Source organism: Neofelis nebulosa, chromosome 9 (genome assembly GCF_028018385.1).
Source record: "Neofelis nebulosa isolate mNeoNeb1 chromosome 9, mNeoNeb1.pri, whole genome shotgun sequence".
Lineage (NCBI taxonomy): Eukaryota > Metazoa > Chordata > Mammalia > Carnivora > Felidae > Neofelis > Neofelis nebulosa.
Genome location: NC_080790.1, coordinates 44,674,448 through 44,699,489, shown reverse-complemented (window position 1 = coordinate 44,699,489; position 25,042 = coordinate 44,674,448). Strand labels below are relative to the sequence as shown.

The 25,042-nt window shown below is 35.5% G+C and overlaps 1 protein-coding gene across 5 annotated transcripts in view; it reads left to right on the top strand.

The window, feature by feature from the left end:
* Positions 1-25,042, top strand: part of CTNNA2 (catenin alpha 2) — a 1,103,782-nt gene that overhangs the window by 1,021,789 nt on the left and 56,951 nt on the right. For all 5 annotated transcript variants that reach the window (XM_058683538.1, XM_058683541.1, XM_058683540.1 and 2 more), the window contains 2 exons: positions 725-838; positions 8,906-9,087. In XM_058683538.1, the coding sequence (XP_058539521.1) occupies positions 725-838; positions 8,906-9,087 (296 nt within the window). The remainder of the gene's footprint in view (positions 1-724; positions 839-8,905; positions 9,088-25,042) is intronic.

The window sequence follows — 25,042 nt, the reverse complement described above, 5'->3', positions numbered from 1 at the left end:
TTGAATGAATTGATTTCAAAATCCTAAGAAATTATGATGGAAAACACTTTTTAAATGCCTATTATATGCTAGACACTCTACACAAAGAATATTACTTAATCTTCACAAAAATCACAGAACAACTTTTATCAATATTACAAGGGAGGAAACCAGAACTAAGAGGATTTTGCCAGTAGTCACACAGGGGTTCATATTCAGGCAGTCTTGAGTCTGGAATCCATAGTCGCAACCTGTACAGTATACAATTTAGTGACCACATCAGATACTTCATCTGGAATAACCATTGGCTTGGAGATTATTTTCACTATCAAGTCTAAAAAAGACTGGGAATAGAGCAAAAAGGGTATTATAGACCACGTATAGGTATAACTTTTGTTGGTGGTGGTCATTTTCTATCTTAAATAGATTTCTATGGATGGAAAAAACACAAATATAGTTTGTCTTAAAACTAGAAAGCATGTCATGTCAAGAGTTAAATAGCATTTTAATACCTACAGGAGGAAGAAATAAAGTATATATATTTTTTAAAAGGTAAACTGGGGCAGCTAGATTTTTCTGACTCCATTGCAGCCAGCACCCTCCTCCATAACCCCTTACATGTAACTGCCTACAAGCTCTCTTTCCCGGGAGCCACTTAGCCTTATCTGCCACAAAGTATATGGGTGGCATTGAGGGTTATCAGTTTAGAATATGCTGATTCTTCTCCTTTCCTTTGTACTTTTAGACCCCAGAAGAACTAGAAGACGATTCTGATTTTGAGCAGGAGGATTATGATGTGCGCAGCCGGACAAGTGTTCAGACTGAGGATGACCAGCTCATTGCAGGACAGAGTGCACGGGTGAGTGGACATCCAGGACTTGGGTTTCATGCACCGGGGCTATTTACACCACATTGATTTGAGGGTATTTCTGACCAGAGTCTTGGAATCCCAGAGATTCATAGCTCAGAAATCTGCCTTCTTACTTGTGGTTGTTTTTAGCAATTCATATTATTTTTTTAATTTTTTTTTAATATTTATTTATTTTTGAGACAGAGAGAGACAGAGCATGAATGGGGAGGGTCAGAGAGAGAGGGAGACACAGAATCCGAAGCAGGCTCCAGGCTCTGAGCTGTCAGCACCGAGCCCAATGTGGGGCTTGAACTCACGGATCATGATATGACCTGAGCCGAAGTCAGACGCTTAACCAACTGAGCCACCCAGGCGCCCCGCAATTCATATTTTACACAATGGAAATAACCACTAGTGCTTCTGATTCCTATTAACTCCATTTTCTCTCCATCACTTGAAACTTAGCAGCCACATCACTGCAAACAATTTAAGAGTATAGTGGATTTTATTGGTTTGGAATCATGAATAGATAGTTCAACAGCTAAGGAACACATGAATACTCAGATCTTGTATTGGCACAGACACCACAGTTCTGCTTGAGGTTGCCAAGCTTATTAACTCAAGAGGGAAGGACAAATGGAAAATTAGAGCGCTACTTTGTTATGGGCTCCATACTCTGTTCCATGTTCTGGCCTAGGGTCTCTGGTGAACAAGACCACATCTTTGAAATTGGTCCAAATTCATCAGAATAGAGAAATAACTCCCCCTCCCTCTCGCTAATACCTGCTTATGGCCAGGGTGGTAGCCCTAGATCTGTCTGCCACATGATAGAAAAAGAAAATATACAGACATATTAGAAATATGCCAGTTTAAGGCATGGAGCAGGAAGCAACAGAAAGATTATTGCTCTGGCTGCCATTTGAACATTCCTGAACACTCATTGACACTATCTACCAACAAAAGTGTTTCTAAGAGGATTCTGACCAATCCTATTAACTCTATCTCCTTGAGGGTAGATGCAGGTAATCAAGGCAAGTTTCAAGAGATTATATCCCTGGGGATTATAAAAGAGGGTGAGATTATCCTCCCTTTAAAGACTCAGTTTTTATAGGGTGAAAACAATCTCATTATATAGATTGAGTTCTTACTATATTCTAGTTAGAGTATTTTAATTCTCTATTAAGCTTTACTTTAGGAAAAATAATGTATAGGAAACATGAGTTTGTATACGAAGCATGGGTCTGAGTGATTTAGGACAGAGATTAGGAAACCCCAGAAAGCTCACACTGGTTTAGGAATTGTGAAAGAAGAGTAGACAGAGGAAGGGAAGAAAAAAAAAAAAAAGTTAGAGAGGGAGGGAGCCAAACCATAAGAGACACTTAAAAACTGAAAATAAACTGAGGGTTGATGGGGGGTGGGAGGGAGGGGAAAGTGGGTGCTGGGCACTGAGGAGGGCACCTGTAGGGATGAGCACTGAGTGTTTTATGGAAACCAATTTGACAATAAATTTCATATTAAAAAAATAAAATAAAGAATAAATAAATAAACAGGACTCAAAGAGGACTAAACCTTATGTTAAGAAAATCTTTGTACTTGTAACCCAATTTCTCTTTCATGCTTTATGCCCTGATACTCTCATCCAACAGTGAAATGATTCACAAGATATATAGATGGACATTGATAGGGGAAATACGAGGGTAAAAGCCAGAATATTAAAGATGCACTGACTTTGGTTCAGACAGATTTGGTTTTGAATTGTAAAGAGTGGAATGAGGACAATGCTCCATTACATGTTGCTTAATTGCTATGAGCCTCAGTCCTTTTATCTGTAAAATGTGAACAATAGACTTGATAGAATTCTTTTGAGGTTTAATTGCTTAATATTTGTAAAAAAATGAACAGAATACCTGACATACATTAAGTGCTCAATAAAGAATGACTGAAAATTGTCATCCTTTGGAAGAGAAATCATTTTGTATCACAGATTAGTGACAGTAGAAAAGTACACAAAAGAATATGAAGCCCCCTACTTGGCAAATCTTTTGTGGACTGTAATCCTTCCCCCACTCCCAATGTTGAAATTGAGAAGTTCATTAAACTGAGAGGCTTTGGAGCCTGTTTTGGCCTAACACTAAATCAATTCATCTATCAGGTCAGTTCCTCTGCAGAATTAAATAAAACCAGCATTTTTGTGTCCATGACAAAGGGCAAATTTGAGTAATTCATCCAAACATTAATCAATTCAAAGTCAGTTTGATTGACTGAATGCAATTCAGTGTTGATATAGCCCAGTATCTTGTGTCAATGATCAAGGCATATTTACAACCCTTATCATATTTTATAATCACCATCTTGTCAAAATGGCATTATTAGTCCCACTTCTTACAAGAATGTAGTCCCATTGTACTTCCATTTCATGCATCTTACATTAGATATCAAGTCAATTAAGATGGGTGAAAACAGAAGTCAGATGGCACCTGTCTATATCATCTACTATATTTTTCACCCAGTAGGTGAAAAGACAATTGTTTTTTTTTTTTTTAAAGGTTTTTCAGCATGAATTATGAACACAGTCCAGGATAGTAACAAAGTACCCCTATAATCCAGTACTTGGTGATTTGTCTTTGAGATCCATCATGTGGCCTGTGTGATTAACTTGCAGCAGACAGCATTAGTTATTGAGTCAGCCTATTTTAGCCTGTAATTATATGATGACAAATCAGAGACCTAGAATTATGGCTGTAAGTTGGAAATAAGAGGGTGCATTGAATTGCTGAGATGACAGATGGTCGAACTTTTGACCAGAGAAGTATGTTAACTTGGTCAAAATTGTGAAGGAGACCAAAGTTGTCTTTGACAGAGGTAGTTGCCCTTTGTATCAGTCAGTCCTTCCTTGTTAAAGGCCTTATTTTTTGTTTGCATTCAGATAAATTCTTCCTCTCTGAAAGGGTAAATTAATCTATAAGGAGGTTAAGGTAGGAGAAAAGCTTTTAGTACCTACTCTAACATTGCTCCCAAATTCTGAAATTAGATTATTTCCTTTATCATGTGTCCCTATCTGAAATTAGATTATTTCCTTTAACATGTGTCCCTATCTGATGCTTCTCTACAGTATTTTGTTGAGAGAGGGAGAGGCAGAGAATTATCATACCCTGCTAAAATGTAGGAGGAATCAGACCCTATGATCCTAGACATGACATCTTAAAAACTGCTTCTTCACAGGTTGATGTAGTTAAAATTGGTCAATGAAAACTTTTGGTCACTTAACCTTAGTGATGGAATATATAATTTGGAGTCATACAGATCTGATTTTAAATATTGTCTTGATCAAGCTGTGTCTCTTTGGGCAACTTTCTTAGCCTCTCTATGCTTTATCTGTCTCTCCCTCTCCCTTTCTTTCTCTCTCTCCCTCTCCTCCTCCACTGTCTACCTCATGATGTCCGATTAGGAGAACTGCATGATAAAATTTGCATCATAATATGTGTCACATAATATGAAGTTGATAAAGATGATGATGATGATAATGCTTATAGCATAAGGCAGTTTTTCATTAGAAGGCTGGTCAAATAATTTAACCTAAAAGAGCATGGACAATTTAGGAAATCATGAAAGTTTTTACTTGAATTAATGAGATAATTAACTCAATTTTCCTGTTTACTTCAGGGCCTGAGACTGGTAAAAGTCAAAGGACCCAATCTTTAACTACTTATATTTATTATTCTGCTTTAAAACCAAGTGAGCACAAATTGACACATTGAGTGTTAGCCCTTTTAATCACTTATTTATAAAGATGTACTTTAAGCCTAAATGTTAGACTCTTACTCTGGCTTAAGGAACTAACACTTGTCAGTTTGGAGGCTCATAGACTCCAAAAGTAATTTTTTTCTCTTTGAGATTGGAAAAATAATCATATCAAAAGCTCCTGAGATTTAGATTGAAGAAAAAATTCTGGGCAGAGTGATTGTTGGCTTGTATCAGTGATTTGCACTTTGGTTTAATAAGTAGAGTTTATAATTTCAATCACAAAAAAATGGTTGGCTCTTCAGAAGAAAAGCTGAGAGCCTGGGATCAGGAAGCAGGGAATTTTGTGGATTAAAGTCTCTGATGCCGCAATATGGGGCCCCAGATCAGCCAGTCTCTGGAGCTGTGCTTGGCTACTATGCATAGAACCAGCAGAAACTCTAAGACCACCCCAGGTGATCACATCACAGATACAGAAAAGCTGATTTGTTCCCTTTCCTCTTGGCCATGAAAATCATTTTTCTCATGTTGCCTTAGTTTGAGGGAATGAACAATTGCATATTATATATTTTCTATTCAACTTGATTTGAATGTAGTCATCTTTTTTTTTTCCAGCTAAAACTTTAATGTGTTAACATTTCAAACTGCTGAGTTACATTGATAAGACCTAATTAAAACGCATGTGTTGAATTTTAATTTGATTAACTTGCAAATTTTGCAGTTTGTGATCTACTGTTTATAGATAACCTTTTTTTAAGATTCCAGTTTCAGAAAAGGTCAATTATGAATTTTTAAAAGCCAGGAGCATTTTAAGAATATTTAGGAAAAGACTTTGGCTCATCGATAGCTACATAAGCAGAAGCAAATGTAATGACACTTGCACCCAAGTCACACACCATTAAGTGCATTATGTGGGTTGAGCACCCCTAGAGTCAAAATAACATGTTCTTTTGCAAATCTGCTTTGAAGGGGCCATTTTTTTTTCTTCAGAATTGTGCCCTTAGAAAATGTTTGTCAGTTCTAGTAACTTCTCTTGAACTCTGTTGATGCAGTGAGTGGAAAAATGGTTACACAGTCAATCAGAAGATATATATTGAGCTTCTACTGTTTGCAGGATGCTGAGGCCTCTACCCTAAGGAAGCTCTGAGAGAAGTCAAAAGTAGGGCATCAATAGGAATTAGAGAGTAGAACAAGGCAGTTAATACTCAAATCCTAAATTATACAACTGAAACTCATGTGATAGAGTTCAAAGAAAAGTGTACACCCTTCAATGCACAAATTAACCCTTTTGAGACAATGAAAGTTTCATTGCTTTCCATCTGGGTATTGAATATAGAGTCTGAAGGTCTGGTGGGTAGTTTTACAGATTCTTCTACAGAAAAGCACCTAATGAATGGTTTACATAATTCTAGTTAGGACTTCTGAGGTCTAAGTAAAACATGAATATCAGTTTTATATGAGGACGACAAATTAATCTAGGACAGCATCAGATCATCAGACAGGGATGCTTCAGGAAAAAAGTGCATATTTAACTTCTGCAAATCCATACCTATCTCAAATGCAGTGGGATAGCTGTCTTGTTATTAGTACAGTATTTCATATTTGAATTTATAATCAACTCTTTGGTATATCAGCCACCTTTTTGATAGTTTTTAAAGTACTTTAAAATATTCTTCAAAAATACTATTTTAACCATATAGTATTTGTCCCAGTCTGACTTTTTAAATATGGATAGCAATTTGTGTATATGCACATGGACACTCACATACACATACACAGACACTCACACACACATACACAGACACTCACATGTTAGTTATATAAAGCCACACACATGCCTGCATGGAAGTTTGTACACATGGCTATATATTAGTAAGATGTATCTGTGCAGCTACTTGTCTGAGGACACCTTCATGTAAATTATACAAAGAGATCCCGTACTCAGGCAAATAAAGTCTCATCTCTAGGATGTCCAGCCTGGTGAACAATGCTTGTGATTTCAGCAATACTTGCCCCACTGGAATGGGATCATTGTGTAGTGTCAAACCTGTATGGTTGTGCTTGGTGATCCACTTGTACACGGTAGTTAAGTATGGTGTTAGTTGACCTGGGTTTGAATCCTATACATACAGCTTATTAGTTGTGTAATATTGAGAATTTAATTTCTCTGGGTCTTAGTATCACCATTAATAAAATAGCGGTAATAATAGTATTAATCTTGTAGAATGCTTAAGTAGATTGTTTTTTTTTGTTTGTTTGTTTGTTTATTTTTACATACATAAGCCTCTTAGCACAGTACCTGGTATACATTTCTGTACTCAAGGAATCATGTCAATTGTCTATTTATGTATAGTAACATAGACTCTGGGCCCATCCCTTCTCTTTCATAGCAACTAAGTAATGAGCTCAAGGGGTAGCTGGAAAGGAAAACTAATATAGTCATGATACTAATATATTAACAATAATCCCATAGATGCTTTCATTTCTCTTTTTGGAAAAAACACAACACCTTTGTTATTTCATTTGCTGTCAACTATAACACCCTGAGGTAATTTTTTACTATTCTTAGATCTGAAGAAGTTAAGAATATGATCCAGTAGCGATTAAGTCTTAACCTAAGTCAGTGATAGAGCCCATTGAGCCCAGTTTTGCTGAATTTATGTCCATTGATATTTTTACTAGAAATCAACAACCTTTCTTCCCAATAATTTACTTACATTAGGACAAACTTTATAATTTAGGAAGCAAGGCTTTATTGTATGTGTTATTTTATTTGTCCTTTGCAAAAGTTTTAAGTTTCCCAAATCATGCTTTCATTACTGAACACGCATATCCCAGAACCAGAGGGTTACTAGTGCTGTCATACTTATCCACATGCTCCTTTCTATGAAACAGGTCGCACATGGTTCTATGAGGATGGAATGAAATGATTCCAGACATTGCATTCAGGGCAATGCATACATGGTGTTTACCAAATGCAGTTGATTGTCTTTATTTGTGGTACCTATATTCTATAACATCACCATGAACACTTAATTAGCAGCTATGGAGTCATGGCTTTTAGAGGAAATAGTGTTAGGTTCCTGAGAGCTCCTGGTCTCAACATTTTATTTCAACCAATAAATGCAGAATCTTGTTTAATGAATGTTTCCTTTCATATGCTTTATAGTTTTGATTCATTATCATTGAACTCATGGACAAGAGCACTGTAGCTCATGCCTGAATGAACCTTGTCTAATACATGTATATTTCTCCATAAGGCACATCACAGCCTTTCGGTGCTTAGGGACACTTAGAAAGCATTTGAGCACTATGGTTGGGGGCTATGTTAAATAGAAAAATTACCAATAAAAAGTACAAATATGTGGAAAATATGGCACCAAATAGACGACAGAAGGGACCTGTTGTTCAGTGCTGAAACGAAAAGACAGAGAATTCCTTGTTCAACCATATCTGTGAATAGGCCTGACAGGTGAACCCAATTTTTTGCAACTCTTTGCATGTCTGTGAATGACAAGAAAGCACCACAAGTATTGATTTGGGGCTGCCAATAAATTTTAGAGAGTAGGCAAATTTGTATGGAAAGATTCCATGAATAATGAGAATCAGCTGTAGTTCTTGCTTTTCTACATTCCCTTACCTAGCAACTTTTGAAAATCGACCTTTACTTCCTAAACCTATGTCTTATCCCATCATACCTTCTACTTCTGCATACTAATAGGCTCTGTAGGGAGTCACGGTTATCTCAGAATTTCCACAGGGAAGATGGGAGAGGGCTGGGAATAGGTATGCCATCCCTGAAATGTCTTGGGTGAGGGGATTGTTTGGTATCTAATCATGCATTCCTTCATTAACACTCATGGAAATTCTCTCCACCCCACTTGGATGCTCAGATATTGTTTAAAATGCCTCTTCTTTCTAGCGACAGAAAGCCTTTTTTCTTTTTTTTTCCTTCTCTGAACAGATTTCAGTGTTGAAAGAGGTGCATTCTTTCATCTGGTAAAAGTTTCTTGAGACCAAATATAAAAATTGTCAAGAATAGATTCTTTTGAACAAACATATGTCATCAAAGCAACACAGAAGTTCTGTTGCTGTCAATGTGCACATACCTTTTGGATCTCTCTATTTTTGTGTGTGTATAGGAACAGGGACGGGGATTTGGGGGATGTTACCAGTCTATGCTTTTGCTTTCCTGGGGATGGAGAAAACGTACTTTCTGGAAAGGTGGGGCAGCCTACAAACCTTGTCGGGGTCTGGCTCTGCCATTAACTTAAGGCAGAGTCACCCTACTTTACTTTGTCAATATTAGTCACACGTATTCTGTAACCCACACAGGCCATCATGGCACAACTACCGCAGGAGGAGAAGGCAAAAATAGCTGAGCAGGTGGAGATATTCCACCAAGAGAAAAGCAAGCTGGATGCCGAAGTGGCCAAATGGGATGACAGCGGCAATGATATAATTGTGCTGGCCAAGCAGATGTGTATGATCATGATGGAAATGACAGACTTCACAAGGTGAGGCCCAGAGACAGGAAGATGATTTTCTCATTAAACCCAGAAGCGTAACAGTGTATATTAGCATGTGAGAGCCTGCTGAAAAATTAAAATATTACATCAAAGCAAGGTAGTGGTATTTTATAAAATTTATATGTGTAAGTCAAAATGATATGGACCTAATTCTTAGCAGATAGTCAAGGAGGACAGATTCATTTTTGTGATTATTATTGTTTTAATTATACTAAGTCAGTCATAAAATCTAACTCCTGGGAGTTGAGTGACTCATTTTTGTTCTGTGCTGTTTTGCAATGTTTTTAAACACTGTTTTCAAGATAAGGTGAACGATTTGTTTATATTCCTTTGGGGAAAAAAATGTGCATCTATACAGCTGTGTGTGCATACATACATGTAATAGGTTGAATGCGAAGTCATGATCAAGCATTGATCTCAGCTCATGTTTTACCCTTACATACAAAGATTCAGTTTCCACAATCTGATCCCATAATTTTGACAGGAAAATTAAAAATTGTATAAGTGTTATTCCCTTTTGCTGTAAGCAGTGCTTTTAATAAATCAAGAGATCAGTCAGAATTTTGTCGGGACGCTTTGCCTCACCGGGGTCATTGCTGTTTCTGCCACTGCAATTTTAATCTCCTCTTTAAAGGGAGGTGACATTTCTGCCCTTCCCACTACACAAAGGGCAAATCAAGGGAGAGCAAAGCTCAATGAAAAAAATCCCTGGATTTTGAAGCTGAATACAGGTGATTTTAGACCAGCCTCTTACTGTCTTTGTTTATTTGCAAAATGGGGAAATAATGCTTTTCTTATAATCTTCATAGGAGAGCTTTAAAATCCAATGAGGTAAAGCAGTTGTAAATTATGCTGCTATACAAATGTAAGCTATCATTATATTACAATTTTTTTCCATTGGAAACACAAATACACATGATCAAGATATTTTAATGATTAAACATGATATTTGTTTATAAAACTACGTAAGATATATGGTAATGCCAAAATTTCACCTTATGGGTGACAATATTTTTAAGGATTATTGAATGCTTCTAATAGGAGAAGGCTACAATTGATTTTATGTAATAAAATATGGAATATCTCTGCCTCATCCCCCTTACCCTTTGCCTCTGGCCAATATATACTAATGACATTGCCTGGGCCTTTCTCTAAATATTTTTAAATTGTTTTTGACTTCAGTGGAATTACTTTAGTAATATGAAGGTGACCTTTGAGACTTTTTAAATGTCATTGTATTCATTACAAGCTCAAATTTGTACATCCGGTTAGTCTTTGTCGGCTTCACAGATTTATTTCACACACGAAAAATAATAGTAGGAAAAACAGTCTGAGCTACTACTTAAGGATACTTCATAGCTAAGTATGAATTTACTACAAATCAGACTATTCTGGCAGTCTCAGTCGTTGCTTTTCCAGGCCTGTAATGACTTAATTTGCTTGCTTTCAACATGGTATTAGTATTTTATCTGATAGATATTATGCAATCCGTTAATAACATCACTTGTAAAAATAATCTCATTAGTTCAAAGTGAATAATGAATCTAGTCAAGTTGCTAGTTTAGATCAGAAGAACATTTTATAATGCTCTAGATTATATATAACAGTGGTCATGGAAGAGAGATATATTTGAGGGGGTCTTGTTAGATGATGTTAAATAAAACAGACTTTCTATTAGTCAAAGTATAGTTTTAAAAGCAAAAAGAAGGCCACTTCAATTTCCTAGGGATTTCATATAATTATTTTATGCTTATTTGAGTAATGAAATGTCTAGGATAACACTGATTATCATTTGTCCTACCACCTGATGAGTAGTTTCATGCCTCTTTGTGAGGGCAAAGGGAGGAACCCAGTAATTAACGGCCAGAGAAACAGACGAGGGCGTGAATTGGAAATGGAACACGGGAATCTGAGTATTTGTCGCTATGTACATCTGCAGAGCCTCTCTGGCAAAGATGAAGCTGACTTGAGCCATTTTTTGGTGGACTGTCACCTGAGTTCTCTACTTAACCGTATGCATTATCATTATTATTGTTGCCCCAGCATTTTCTACTTCAGGGAAGAATAGTTTTAGCTGTATACTGTAAAAAGCCCTATGTACTATATTCTCTAAAGGAAAGAAGATAGCTGGTTAGGAATTGAAACTTGACTCTTCTCAAATCATATGTTTAAATTGCATCTGGAGGGCAAAAAAAAAAAAAACCCTTTGCATTTATTATCATGTTGTTTTATTTTTTACCAGTAGCTAACATTAATTTGATTCAGTCATCTCAATGATATACAGTCCATTATTATTAAAATTGGAGAGGTTCTGCCTCATTATTTGTGAAATAACTTCTTCATGGAGGATAAAACTAATTATGCCTCATGTCTTTTTCCTGTTCAGTCCTTGACTTCTATTTCATGGGCAGTGGCAGAAGCACTGTCCTGCAGAGGGTGACTCCATATTTCTGATGTCATTCTCAGTAAGAAATAGCATGTACCAGTCTTGTGTCCCAATAACATAAGGTGTGCAGATGGCAGCAGCTCAGAAAAGAAACCCAAGTTTAATTGTATAGCAAGGAACAAAGCTGTCTTTTGAGACCAACTGTAACTTCTGATCTGTAAGGAAAAGGATTTAGGCTAAGAAAAGGAACTTTCAGGGTACAGTCAACTGTAAAATGCTGAGCACTGGGCTCAGAAAACATGTAATCACCCCATTCTTCCCAAACTTAATTTCTGCCTTAGTGCAGACACTCAGTACCTCAGTCTAGGTATCACTTGGCTAGTTTTTGATTTCAGCCCTTGACCCTTTTCTGTCCCTTCCATGTCACATCTGGCCATTAAAAGGCCACCGTCTACCTCCCTTTACACCAGCTCTCTCATTAGCTCTTCTGTTCATAGAAAAAAAAATACAAGTACTGATTTTGCTATACAGTGCCTACCTTTTAAGTTTTTTTATTGAAATATATTCAACACATGACATTACATTAATTTCAAGTGTACAACATGGTGATTTGACAATTCTGTATTTATGCAGTGTTCACCACAAGTACAGCTACCATCTATTGCCATACAATGCTATTACAATACAATTGATTATATTCCCTATGCTGAGACTTTCATCCCCATGATTTATTTATTCCATAACTAGAAACCTGAGACTTTCATCCCCATGATTTATTTATTCCATAACTAGAAACCTGTGTTTCTCACTCCCCTTCACCCATTTTACCAGTACCCCCATCTCACCTCCCTTCTGGCAACCATCACTTTATTCTCTGTATTTGTGGATCTGTCTCTGATTATTTTGTTAGGGGTGTGTGTGTGTGTGTGTGTGTGTGTGTGTGTGTGTGTGTTTTAGATTCCACCTATAAGTGAAATCATACAGTGTTTGTCTTTCTCTCTTTTGTTTCACTTAGCATAATATACTCTACGTCCATCCATGTTGTTGCAAATGGCAAGATTGCATCTTTTTTATGACTGAGTAACGTGTGTGTGTGTATCACATCTTCTTTGTCTGTTCTTCTATTGATGGATGCTTGGATCGCTTCCATATCTTGGCTATTGCAAATAATGCTGCAGGAAAAATAGGAGTGCGTATACCTTTCTGAATTAATATTTTCATTTTCTTTGGGTAAATACCCTGTAGGAAAAGTACAGGACCATAGGGTATTTCTATTTGTAATTTTTAAAGAAACCTCCATACTGTTTTCTATAGTGGCTGTACCAATTTACATTCCCACCAACAGTGCACAAATGTGCCTTTTTTCCATATCCAAACATTTATTATTTCGTCTTTCTGATTCAAGCCATTCTGACAGGTGTTAGGTTATATCTCATTGTGGTTTTGGTTACCATTACTCTCATGATTAGTGATAGGGAGCATCTTTTCTTGTGTCTGTTGGCCATTTGTACATCTTCTTTAAAAAATTGGGGCTCCTGGGTGGCTAAGTCGGTTAAGCATCCAACTTCGGCTCAGGTCATGATCTCGTGGTCTGTGAGTTTGAGCCCTGCATCAGGCTCTGTGCTAACAGCTCAGAGCCTGGAGCCTGCTGCAGATTCTGCCTCCCTTCCTCTCTGCCCCTTACCCATTTGCTGTCTGTCTCTCTCTATCAAAAATAAATAAAATTTTTTTTTTAAAAAAGTCTATTCAGGTCCTCTGCCCATTTTTCATTTGGACTGTTTTTATTTTTTTTATTATTTAAGTTATATGAGGTTTTTTTTGTATATTTTGGATAGTAACCCCTTATTGGCTATATCATTTGTAAATGTATGTTCCTATTCAGTATGTTGTTTTTGTTTGTTTGATAGTTTCCTTCACTGTGCAAAGGATTTGTTTTAAATTTATTTATTTGTTTTGAGAGAGAGAGAGAGAGAGAGAGAGAGAGAGAGAGAGAGAGAGAATCTCAAGAGAACTCACTGTCAGCACAGAGCCTGGCACAGAGCTCTGATCTCACTAACCATGAGATCACTGCATGAGCCAAAATCAAGTGTCAGAGGCTTAACCAACTGAGCCACCCAAGTGCCCCAAATGATTTTTTTTTTTTTGGTGTAGTCCCAATAGTTTGTGTTTGCTTTCATTTCCCTTGCCTGAAGAGACATAACTAGAAAAATATTGCCAAGGCCAGTGTTGGAAAAAGTACCGCCTATGTGTTCTTCTAGGAGTTTGATGGTTTCATGTCTCACATTTAGGTCTTGAATACACTTTGAGTTTGTTTGTGTGTATGGTGTAAGAAAAGTGTTCCTGTTTCATTGTTTTTGCACATAGCTATTTAGTTTTCCCAGCACTATTTTTTGAAGACTGTCTTTTCTCCAATATATTCCCCAATATATTGTCCCTGCCTTTTTCATATTAATTGACTATATAAGCATGCGTCTACTTCTGGACTCTGTATCCTGTTCACTTGATGTACTAGTCCATTTTTGTGCCAATAACATACGTTTTGATTACTATAGCTTTGTAATAAAACTAGAAATCAGTGATTGTGATACCTCCAGCTTGTTTTTTTCTTTCTCAAGATTGCTTTGGTTATCCAGGGTCTTTTGTGTTTCTATACAGAATTTAGAATTATTTTTTCCAGTTCTGTGAAAAATAATATTGGTGTTTTGATAGAGATTGCATTGAATTGGCAGATTGCTTTTGGTAGTGTGGACATTTTAACAATATCAATTCGTCCAATCCATGAGAATGTTTTATCTTTCCATTCATATGTGTCATCTTCAATTTTTTTCTTCATTATTTTATAGTTTTCACAGTACCAGTCTTTCAGCTCCTTACTTATTTCTAAGTATTTTATTCTATTGGTGCAACTATAAATTGAACTGTTTTCTTATTTTGTCCTTCTATTTCATTATTAGTGTATAGAAATACAATAGATTTCTGTATATTGATTTTGTGTTTTGCAACTTCACTGAACTCATTTATATATCTAGTAGTTTTTTGGTGGTCTTTAGTGTTTTCAAATGTAATGTCCCATCATCTACAAATAATGGAAGTTTTACTTCTTCCTTACCAATTTGGATGCCTTTTATTTCCTGTCTGATTGACGTGGATATGACTTCCAATACTATGTTGAATAAAACAGAGTGGACATCTTTGTCATATATATATTTTTTAATTTTTTAATGTTTATTTTTTGACAGTGAGGGACAGAACACAAGCAGGGGAGGGACAGAGAGAGAGAAGGAGACACAGAATACGAAGCAGGCTCCAGGCTCTGAGCTGTTAGCACAGAGCCTGAGATGGAGCTCAAACCCACAACTGTGAGATCATGACTTGAGCCAAAGTCAGATGCTCAACTAACTGAGCCACCCAGGCACCACTTTGTCATGTTTCTGATCTCAGAAGAAAAGTTCTCACTTTTTCACCACTTAGTATGATGTTAGCTGTGAGTTTGCCATTTGTGACCTTAATTATATTGATACATGTTCCTTCTAAATTCATTTTGTTGAGAGTACTTTTTTATTATGAACAGATGTTGAATATTTTCAAATAATTTTCTGTATGTATTGGGATGATCATGTGATTTTTGTCTTTCATTTTGTTAATATGATGTATCACACTGATCAATTTGCAGATATTGAACCATTCTTGCATCCCCAGAGTAAATCCCACTTGATTTTGGTGAATGATTATTTTAATATATTGTTCAATGTTGTTTGCTAATATTGAGGATTTTTGAATTCATTAGGGATATTGGCCAGTAGCTTTCCTTTTGTGTAGTGCTTTATCAGGTTTTGGTATCAGGATAATGCTGGCCGTGTAGAATGTATTTGGAAGTTTTCTTTCCTCTTCTATTCTTGGAATAGTTTATAGAGAATAGGTATTAACTCTTCCTTAAATGTTTGGTAGAATTCACCTGTGAATCTATCTGGCCCTGGACTTTTGTTGGGAATTTTTTGCTTACTGATCCAATTTCATTATCTTTCATATTTTATGTTTCTTCCAGATTGAATATTGGAAAATTGAATATTCTAGAAATTTATCTATTTCTTTTGTGTTATCCAGTTTGTTAGCATATACATTTTTGTAGTAGTCTCTTACAGGCATTTGTATTTCTGTGATGTCAGTTGTTACTTCTCTTTTTTCATTTCTTATTCCTTTCTCCTTTTCCCCTCCAATCTGGCCTAAGTCTTAATGATTTTGTTTATCTTTTGAAGAACCAGCTCTTGGTTTCATTGATGTTTTCTATTACTTTTAGTTTCCTTTTAATTTATTTTTCTTTGATCTTTATTACTTCCTTTCTTATACTCATTTTTAGTTGTGATTATTCTTCTTTGTCTACTTCATTTAGGTGTTAGGTGAGATTGTTCATTTGAGGTTTTTCTTGTTTCTTGAAGTAAGCCTGCATTGCTATAAATTTACCTCTTTTTTTTTTTAAGAGATTTTTCTTTTTATAATTTTTTTAACGTTTATTTATTTTTGAGACAGAGAGAGACAGAGCATGAACAGGGGAGGAGCAGAGAGAGAGGGAGACACAGAATCTGAAACAGGCTCCAGGCTCTGAGCTGTCAGCACAGAGCCCGACGCGGGGCTCAAACTCACGGACCGTGAGATCATGACCTGAGCCGAAGTCAGACGTTTAACCGACCCAGCCACCCAGGCGCCCCTTCTTCTTCTTTTTTTTTTTTAAGAGTTTTTTTTTTTAATTTTTTTAACGTTTATTTATTTTTGAGACAGAGAGAGACAGAGCATGAACAGGGGAGGAGCAGAGAGAGAGGGAGACACAGAATCTAAATTTACCTCTTAAAACTGCTTTCACTGCATTACAAATGTTTTTGACTATTGTGTTTCCATTTTCATTTTCCATGTATTTTTTAATCTCCTTTTTGATTTTTTGATTACCTCATTGGTTGTTAAATAGCATATTGTTTAGCCTTCACATATTTGTGCTCTTATTTGTTTGTGTTTGTTGTTGTTATAATTTATTTCTATTTTCATACCTTTGTGGTTGGAAAAGATGCATGATGTGATCTCAGTCTTATTAAACTTACTGAGACTTGTTTTGTGACCTAACATGTGATCTTAGAGAATATTCCATGTGCATTTGAAAAGAATGGGTGTTCTGTTGTTTTTAGATTATTTTGTATGTCTTTTAAGTCCATTTGGTATAATTTGTTGTTCCAAGACATTGTTTCCTTATTGATTTTCTGCCTGGATGATCTATCCATTGGTGTAACTAGGGTGTTAAAGTCTCCTATTATTATTGTATTATTGTCAATTTCTTCCTTTATGTTACTAATATTTGCTTTATGTATTTAGGTACACCACTGTTGGGTACATAGATATTTACAATTTTTATATCCTCTTATTTGATTGACTCCTTTATCATTGTGTAATGCCTTTCCTTGTCTTTTGTTCCACTCTGTTTTAAAGTCTTTGTCTGATATAAGTATTGCTACCCCAGCTTTTCTTCCCTTCCATTTGCATGGAATACCTCTTGCCATCCCTTTACTTTCCATCTGTATGTGTCTTTAGGTCTGAAGTGAATCTATGGTAGGCAATATATAGATGGGTCTTAATTTCTTTTTATCCATTCCAATACCATCACCTTATTTCTTTTGCTGGAACATGTAGACCATTTACATTTAAAGTAATTATTGATATTTTTATTCTTATTGCCATTTTGTTCATTGTTTTCTGGTTGTTTTTGTAGTTCTTCTCTGTTCCTTTCTTCTTCTCTTGCTCTCTTTCTTTGTGATTGATAACTTTCTGTAGTGTTATGCTTGGCTTTCTTTCTCTTTGTTTATTGTGTATCTATTCTAGGTTTTGCTGTGCAGTTACCATGAGATTCATATATAACATCCTAAGTATATAGCAGCCCATATTAAGTTGATGGTTACTTAAGTTCAAACACATTCTAAACACCTTCATTTTTATTGCCCCCCCCGATTTTGTGTGTATGTAATCATATTTTACATTGTCTTTATTTTGCAAATCCCCTTAACTAATTTTTTTTTAATTTTTAGGTTTTATTTTAATTCCAGTTACTTAACAGACAGTGTTATATTAGTTTCAGGTGTACAGTATGGTGATTCAACACTTCCATATATCACCCAGTGTTCATCACAAGTGCGCTGAATAATTCCTATTGCTGATTTAATCTATGCCCCCACCCACCTCCTCTCTGGTAACCATCAGTTTGTTCTTTGTAGTTAAGAATCTGTTTCTTGGTTTCTGTCTCTCTCTCTCTCTCTCTCTTTTGCCCTTAATCATTTGTTTCTTAAATTACACATATAAGTGAAATAATATGGTGTTTGTCTTTCTCTGACTTATGTTGCTTAGCATTATATCTCTTCCTCTATTTGGGTTTTGGAAATAGCAAAATTTCATTATTTTTATGGCTGAATAATAGTCTGTTGTGTGTGTGTGTGTGTGTGTGTGTGTGTATATATATATATATACATATATATATATATACCATATCTTCTTTATGCATTCATCAAAGGACACTTTGGCTGCTTTCATATCTTGGCTATTGTAAATAATGCTGCTATAAACATAAGGGTGCATATATCCCTTTGGATTAGTGTTTTTCTATTCTTTGGGTAAATACCCAGTAGTGTGATTGCTGTACTGTACAGTAGCTCTATTTTTAACTTTTTGAGGAACCTCCACATTGTTTTGCACAGTGGCTGCACCAATTTGCATTCCCACCAACAGTGCAAGAGGATTCCCCTTTCTCCACATCCTTGCCAACACCTGTTGTTTCTTGTGTTTTTTATTATATTCATTCTGACAGGTGCAAAGTGATATCTCATCATAGTTTTGATTTTCATCTCCCTGATGAAGAATAATATTAAACATCTTTTCATGTGTCTATTGTTCATTTATCTTATCTTGTTTGGAAAAATGTATATTCACATCTTCTGCCCATTTGTTAATTGGATTACTTCTTTCTTGGATGTTGAATTATATAAGTTCTTTATATATTTTTGGATACTACCCCCTTATCAGATATGTCATTTGCAAATATTTTCTTCCATTCTGTAGGTTGTCTTTTAGTTTTGTTGATTGTTTTTATTTTGATGAAGTCCCAATAGTATATTTTTGTTTTTCTTTCCCTTGCCTTAGGGGATATATCTAGAAAAAAGTTGGTATGACCAATGTCAGAGAAGTTACTGCCAGTGTTCTCTTTCAGGATTTTATAGTTTTAAGTCTCACATTTACATTTCGGTTTACAATCCATTTTTAGTTTATTTTTGTGTATGGTGTCAGAAAGTGGTACAGTTTTCTCGACACCATTTGTTGAAGAGACACCGCCCCCCCCACCCCCCCCCCCCATAGGATATTCTTTCCTGCTTTGTTGAAGATTAATTGAACATATAGTTGTCAGTTCATTTGGGGGTTTTTATTTTATATGATTTTTATATGGTTTATATTTTATATGGTTTTTATTTATATGATTTTATATGATTTATGTGTCTATTTTTATGCCAGTACCATACTCTTTTGATTACTATAGTTTTGTAATATGGACTACTGGACTGGAAGTCTAGAACCGTGATGGCTCCAGCTCTGCTTTTCTTTTTCCAGGTTGCTTTGGCTATTCGGAGACTTTTATGGTTCCATACATATTTTAGGATTGTTTGTTCTAGCTCTCTGAAAAATTGCTTTTGGTATTTTGATAGGGGTTGCATTAAATATGTAGATTGCTTTGGGTAGTATAGACATTTCAACAAAATGTGTTCTTCCATTTTGTGAGCTTGGATGTCTTTTGATTTCTTTTGTTGTCTTCAAATTCTTTTATCAGTGTTTTGTTATTTCCACAGTACAGGTCTTTCACCTCTTTGCTTAGGTTTACTCCTAGGTATCTTATTTTTGGTGCAATTGTAAATGGAATTGTTTTCTTAATTTCACTTTCTACTGCTTCATTATTGATGTACAGACATTCAACCAATTTTGATATGTTGATGTATCCTGTGACGTTATTGAATTTATCAGTTCCAGCAGTTTACTGGTGGAGTCTTTGGTTTTTCTATATAAAGTATCATGTCATTTCCAGATAATGAATGTTTTATTTCTCCTTTGCCAATGTAGTTGCCTTTTATTTCTTTTTGTTGTCTGATTGCTGTGGCTAGGACTTCCAGTAGTATGTTGAATAAAAGTAGTGAGACTGGACATCCTTGCCTTATTGCTGACTTTACGGGAAAAGCTCTCAGTTTTTCCCCATTGAGGATAATGTTAGTTGTGGCTTTTTCATATATGCCTTTATTATCTTGAGGTATATTCCCTTTAAATCTACTTGGTTGAGGGTTTTTATCATAAATAGATATTTTACTTTGTCAAATGTTTTCTCTGCATCTGTTAAAATAATTGTATGGTTCTTATATCCTTTCTCTTATTGATGTGATGTATCACATTGGTTGACTTGTGAATATTGAACCACCCTTGCAATGCAGGAATAAATCCCATTCGATTGTAGTGAATGATTTTTTTTTAATGTATGGTTCTATTCAGTTTGCTAGTGTTATGTTGAGGGTTTTTACATTTATGTTTATCAGGGATATTGGCCTGTAGTTCTCTTTCTTGGTGTTGTCTTTACATGGTTTTTGTATCAGGGTATTGCTGGCCTCATAGAATGAATTTAAAAGTTTTCCTTTCTTTTCTGAATAGTTTTTTTTTTTTTTTTGAATAGTTTGAGAAGAATAGGTAGGTATTAACTCCTCTTTAAATATTTGGTAGAATTTGCCTGTGAAGCCATCTGTTCCTAGACTTTTGTTTTTGGGAGTTTTTTAGTTGCTTATTCAATTTCTTTACTGGTTATTGGTTTGCTTGAATTTTCTATTCTTGTTTCAGTTTTGTAGTTTATATGTTTCTAGGAATTTATACATTTCTTCAATGTCATTCAATTCCTTGGCCTATATTTCATAGTATTCTAATATAATTTTATATATTTTTGTGGTATTGGTCGTTATTTGCCCTCTCTCATTTGTGATTTTATTTTATTTTTTTTATTCCTTTCTCTTTTTCTTGATAAGTCTTGCTAGAGGTTTATCAGTATTATTGACTGTTTTGTTTTTCAAAGAATTTCCTCCTGCTTTCACTGATGTTTTATTTTTCTTTCTTTCTTTTTATTTACTAATTATTTATTTTTAATTGTGTATCATTTATTTCCTTGCTTCTGCTGGTTTTAGGTTTTCTTCTTTTTCTAGCTCCTTTAGATGTAAGATTAGGTTGTTTATTTGAGATTTACCTTGCTTCTTGATGTCAGACTGTATTGTTATAAAGTTCCCTATTAGCACTGCTTTGCCGCATCCTAAACGTTTTGAACTGTTGTGTTATCATCTTCATTTGTTTCCATGTACCTTTTTTATTCTTTTATTTCTTGGCTGAACCATTCATTGTTTAGTAGCGTGTTATTTAACCTCGATGTATTTGTGGTCATTTCAGATATCTTTCTTGTGCTTGACTTCCTTGTAACTAATTTTTAACATACAATTGATTGTACTATTTATTGTCTTTTAACCTTTGTACTAGCTCTATAAGTGATTGATCTACTTTCCTCCTGTATATTTGCTTTTGCTACTGAAGTGTTTTTTTTTATAATTTTCTTCAAATTATGGCTTTTTCTTTTCCATTTAAAGAAGCTTCCTTAACACGTCTTGTTAGGCTGTTTTAGTAGTGATGGATTCTTTTAATTTTTGTGTGGAAAATTTTTATCTCTCCTTTAATTCTGAGTGATAACTGCCTGGTATTCTTGGTTGTAGGTTTTTTTGTTTTTTTTTTGTTTGTTTGTTTGTTTTTCCTTCCCTTTCAGCATTTTGAATATATCATGACACTGCTGTCTGGCTTGCAAAGTCTCTGCCAAAAAAGCAGCTGATAGTCTTACAGGGTTTGTTTTGTGTGTTACTAGTTGCTTCTCTTTTTCTGCTTTAAAATTTTTCTTTCTCTTTAGTCTTTAGTATTTTAATTATTTTGTGTCATGGTGTGGGCCTCTTTGGGTTCATCTTGTTTGGACCTCTCTGTGCTTCCTGAACCTGAGTCTGTTTTTTTCTCCAGGGTAGACAAGTTTTCAGTTTTTATTTCTTCAAATAAGTTATCTGCCCCTGTCTCTTCTGCATCTGTGTCCTCTATAATGCAAATGTGTGTTCACTCAGTATTGTTAAATTGATCCCTTAACATAATTACAGTTTTTTTTAATTTAAATTTACATTTTATTTATTCTTTTGCTATTCAGCTTGGTTGCTTTCCAGTACTGTCTTTTAGATCATTAACCCATTCTTCTGTATCCTCTTATCTACTGTTGACTCCCTCTAGTGTATTTTTCATTTTGGTTTTTGTATTCTTCATTCTGGTTCTTTTTTAAATTTTCCCTTGGTTGAAGTTCTAAGTTTCGTCATTCTTCTCTCCTGTCCAGTGACCATTACTTTGAACTCTTTATAAGGTATATTCATTATTTCTATTTCATTTAGACTTTTTCTGAGGCTTTGTGTTGTTCTTTTATTTGGAAATTCCTCTGTCTCCTCATTAAGCTTGACTTTGTTTCTATGAATTTTGCAGAATAGCTACTTCTCCTAAATGTGAAGGAATGGTCTTATGTATGGTTATCCCCTATTTAGACTGTGTGTGCTTGGTGTCTTCAGCTGGCGGACTAAAGCTGTGGTTGGTGAAGGGTGAGGGTCTTGGAGAACTCCATGCTGGGGCTGCCCTAGTTCAATGGCCAGAGTTGAAGTGGGTGTGGGCTTGGGTGGCTCTCTATGCATAGGGCATCCTGGCAGAGGAGCTGAAGCTGAAGTGGGTGCAAGCTGGGAGTTCCTGGGGCTTTCTATGCAGAGGACATCCAAGTAGGACAGCTGAAGTTGAAGTGGTGCAGCTGGGGTATCTTGGGGTGCTCAGTCCAGGGAGTCTCCTGATTAAGCAGCTGGAGCTGAGGTGGGCATGGGCCAGGGGTTCCCAGGATGATCTTTGTAGGGGAGTCCACTGGTGGGACAGCCACCTAAAGTAGACTGTGCCTGGGGTATCCTGACAAATCATCTGGAGCCGAAGTGGTACAAGCCTGAGTGTTCCAGGCTGCTTTGCACCTGTGTCACTTGGGTGAAGAGTGCACACTGACCAATGGTGTCTTAGTATGCATCACTCTAGCGCTACTTTGGTGAGACAGCTTGGGCTGGTGTGAGCTAAGGGCCCAAAGCCCTCTGAGGTAATAGGCCAGTGAGGGCACCCAGACACCATGGAGGAGGTGAGTTCAAGGTTTTTCCTGCACCATGATCTTGGACAAGAACTCAAGGCCTGTCTTTACTGACCCTTAGACTTATTTCTCAGTTTTGTACATATTTTTACTTTAACTTCAAAGCCATGAGATAAATGTGATTTCCTTGAAGAGTTCAAGTCATGCTCCTGCAGTATCACTGATTCCTCATTATTCCCCAGATGCATTCAGCTTTTCTACTATGCTGTTTTCATGTCATACTGCATAAGCTGGTTGATGAAGATAGATTTTCCAAGCATGTTTTTTTGAGCTCTGGTTCTTGAAAGAAGCTTCTGTGATGCAATACATTTGAAAATACACTACTATATACTTTATATCATTATTGGAGAGTTACAGTACATTGACAAGTTAGAGGTATTGAGAAAGCTATAGCAAATAAACCTTTTGGTGTGTAATAACTAAGAATTTAAGAATTCTGGGTACTGAGTACATTAATTCAAAATGTACTTGCACATTGATTTGTCATATTAACACCTATTACCTTTTCATGAAATAAATGTGAATTCATTGGTAAATGTAGATACCAGTGATGTAGTAATAATAGTTTTCCATGACATTCTCTCTCTCGCTCTCTCTCTTTTTATTTTTATTTTTATTTTTTTTGAGTGATCACTTCCTGGGAGAGCTTCCAAATATTGACCCTTATATAAGAATGACATATTATCATAATAGAAAAGGTTACATGAATCTGTATGACAGAGCCAATTCTATGACTTGATGTTCTTTCCCTTCCCCCTCAAAAAAAACCAAAAACTAAAAACATGTCCCAGATGGAACAGTATTATGGTTTCTGTCTTTAAGATCACAAGATTCCTCAAAGCACCTTTTAATATGCCTAAAATAGTAAATCTGGTTTAAAGTAGGGAAATACAAAAAGGTGTAAGTCATCATTTTGAGACTAGACGCTATATACACGATGGGGCCAGTTCCTTGGCCAACATTTCTTTTCACTGATAGGAAGACTCAAATTTTGTATCTTTTTGGGGCCTGCTTTTTTATTATTTTTTCTGGTGGCTATTTCTTTCTTTTTTCTGTATCCACTTCACATTATTCAGATGACTATGGTTAACTTAGACCTGTGCTGTCAATACAGCAACCACTAGCCACATGTGGCTATTTGATTGGTTTTTACTGTGTTAAAAATGCATGCAATAAAATTCACCATTTTAATAATTTTTAAATGTATAGTTCTGTGGCATTAAATACATTTATATTGTTGTATAACCATCACCACCATCAATCTCTAGAATTTTTTTTTTCCGCAACAGAAACTCTGTACCACTGAACACGAACTCCTCATCCCTCTCTCTCCCCTGCCTCTGGCAATCACCATTCTCTTTCCTGTCTCTATGATTTTGACTACTCTAAGTATCTCAGATAACTAGAAACATACAGCATTTGTCTTTTGATGACTGGCTTATTTCACTGAGCATAATGTTCTCAAGTTTCATCCATGTTGTAGCTTGTGTAAGACTTTCATTCCTGTTTAAGACTAAACAATATTATATTTTATGTATATATCATATTTTTTTATCCATTCGTCCATGTTGGACATTGATTGATTCTGCCTTCTGGCTACTGAGGATAAAGCTATATAAACGTGGGTGTCCAGCTGTCTTCTTGAGACCCTGTTTTCAGTTCTTTCAGGTATATACTAAGGAGTAGAATTGCTGGATAATATGATATTTAATGTTTAATTTTTTGAGGAACCAATGTCTTGTTTTCTATAGCAGCTGACTCATTTACATTGCCATTAACAATGCACAAAGTTTCTAACTTCTCTACATTCTTGCCAACACTTTCTATTTTCTGCCTTTATTTTGTTGTTTGTTTTTATAATAGCCATCTTAATGAGTGTGAGATGGTATCTCACTTGTTTTGATTTGCATTCCCTAATAACTAGTGAATTATTCATGTGCTGAATACCCATTGTATATATGTATTTTTTAGAGGAATATATATTCAAGGCCTTTGCCTATTTTTTTTTAATCAGGTTGGTTTATTTTGGTGTTGAATTATAAGAGTTTTTATATGTTACAAATATTGACTCTTGTTAGATATATAATTTGTAAATATTTTCTATGATCCTACAGGTTTTCTTTTTACTCTGTTGTGTTCTTTTACGAACAAAAGTTTTTAAAATTTTGTTGTAATCAAATTTACCTGTTTTTTTTTATTACAGGTGTTCTTGGTATTATATGTAACAAATAGTTTCCAAATCCAATGTCAGGAAGTTTCCATGTTTTCTT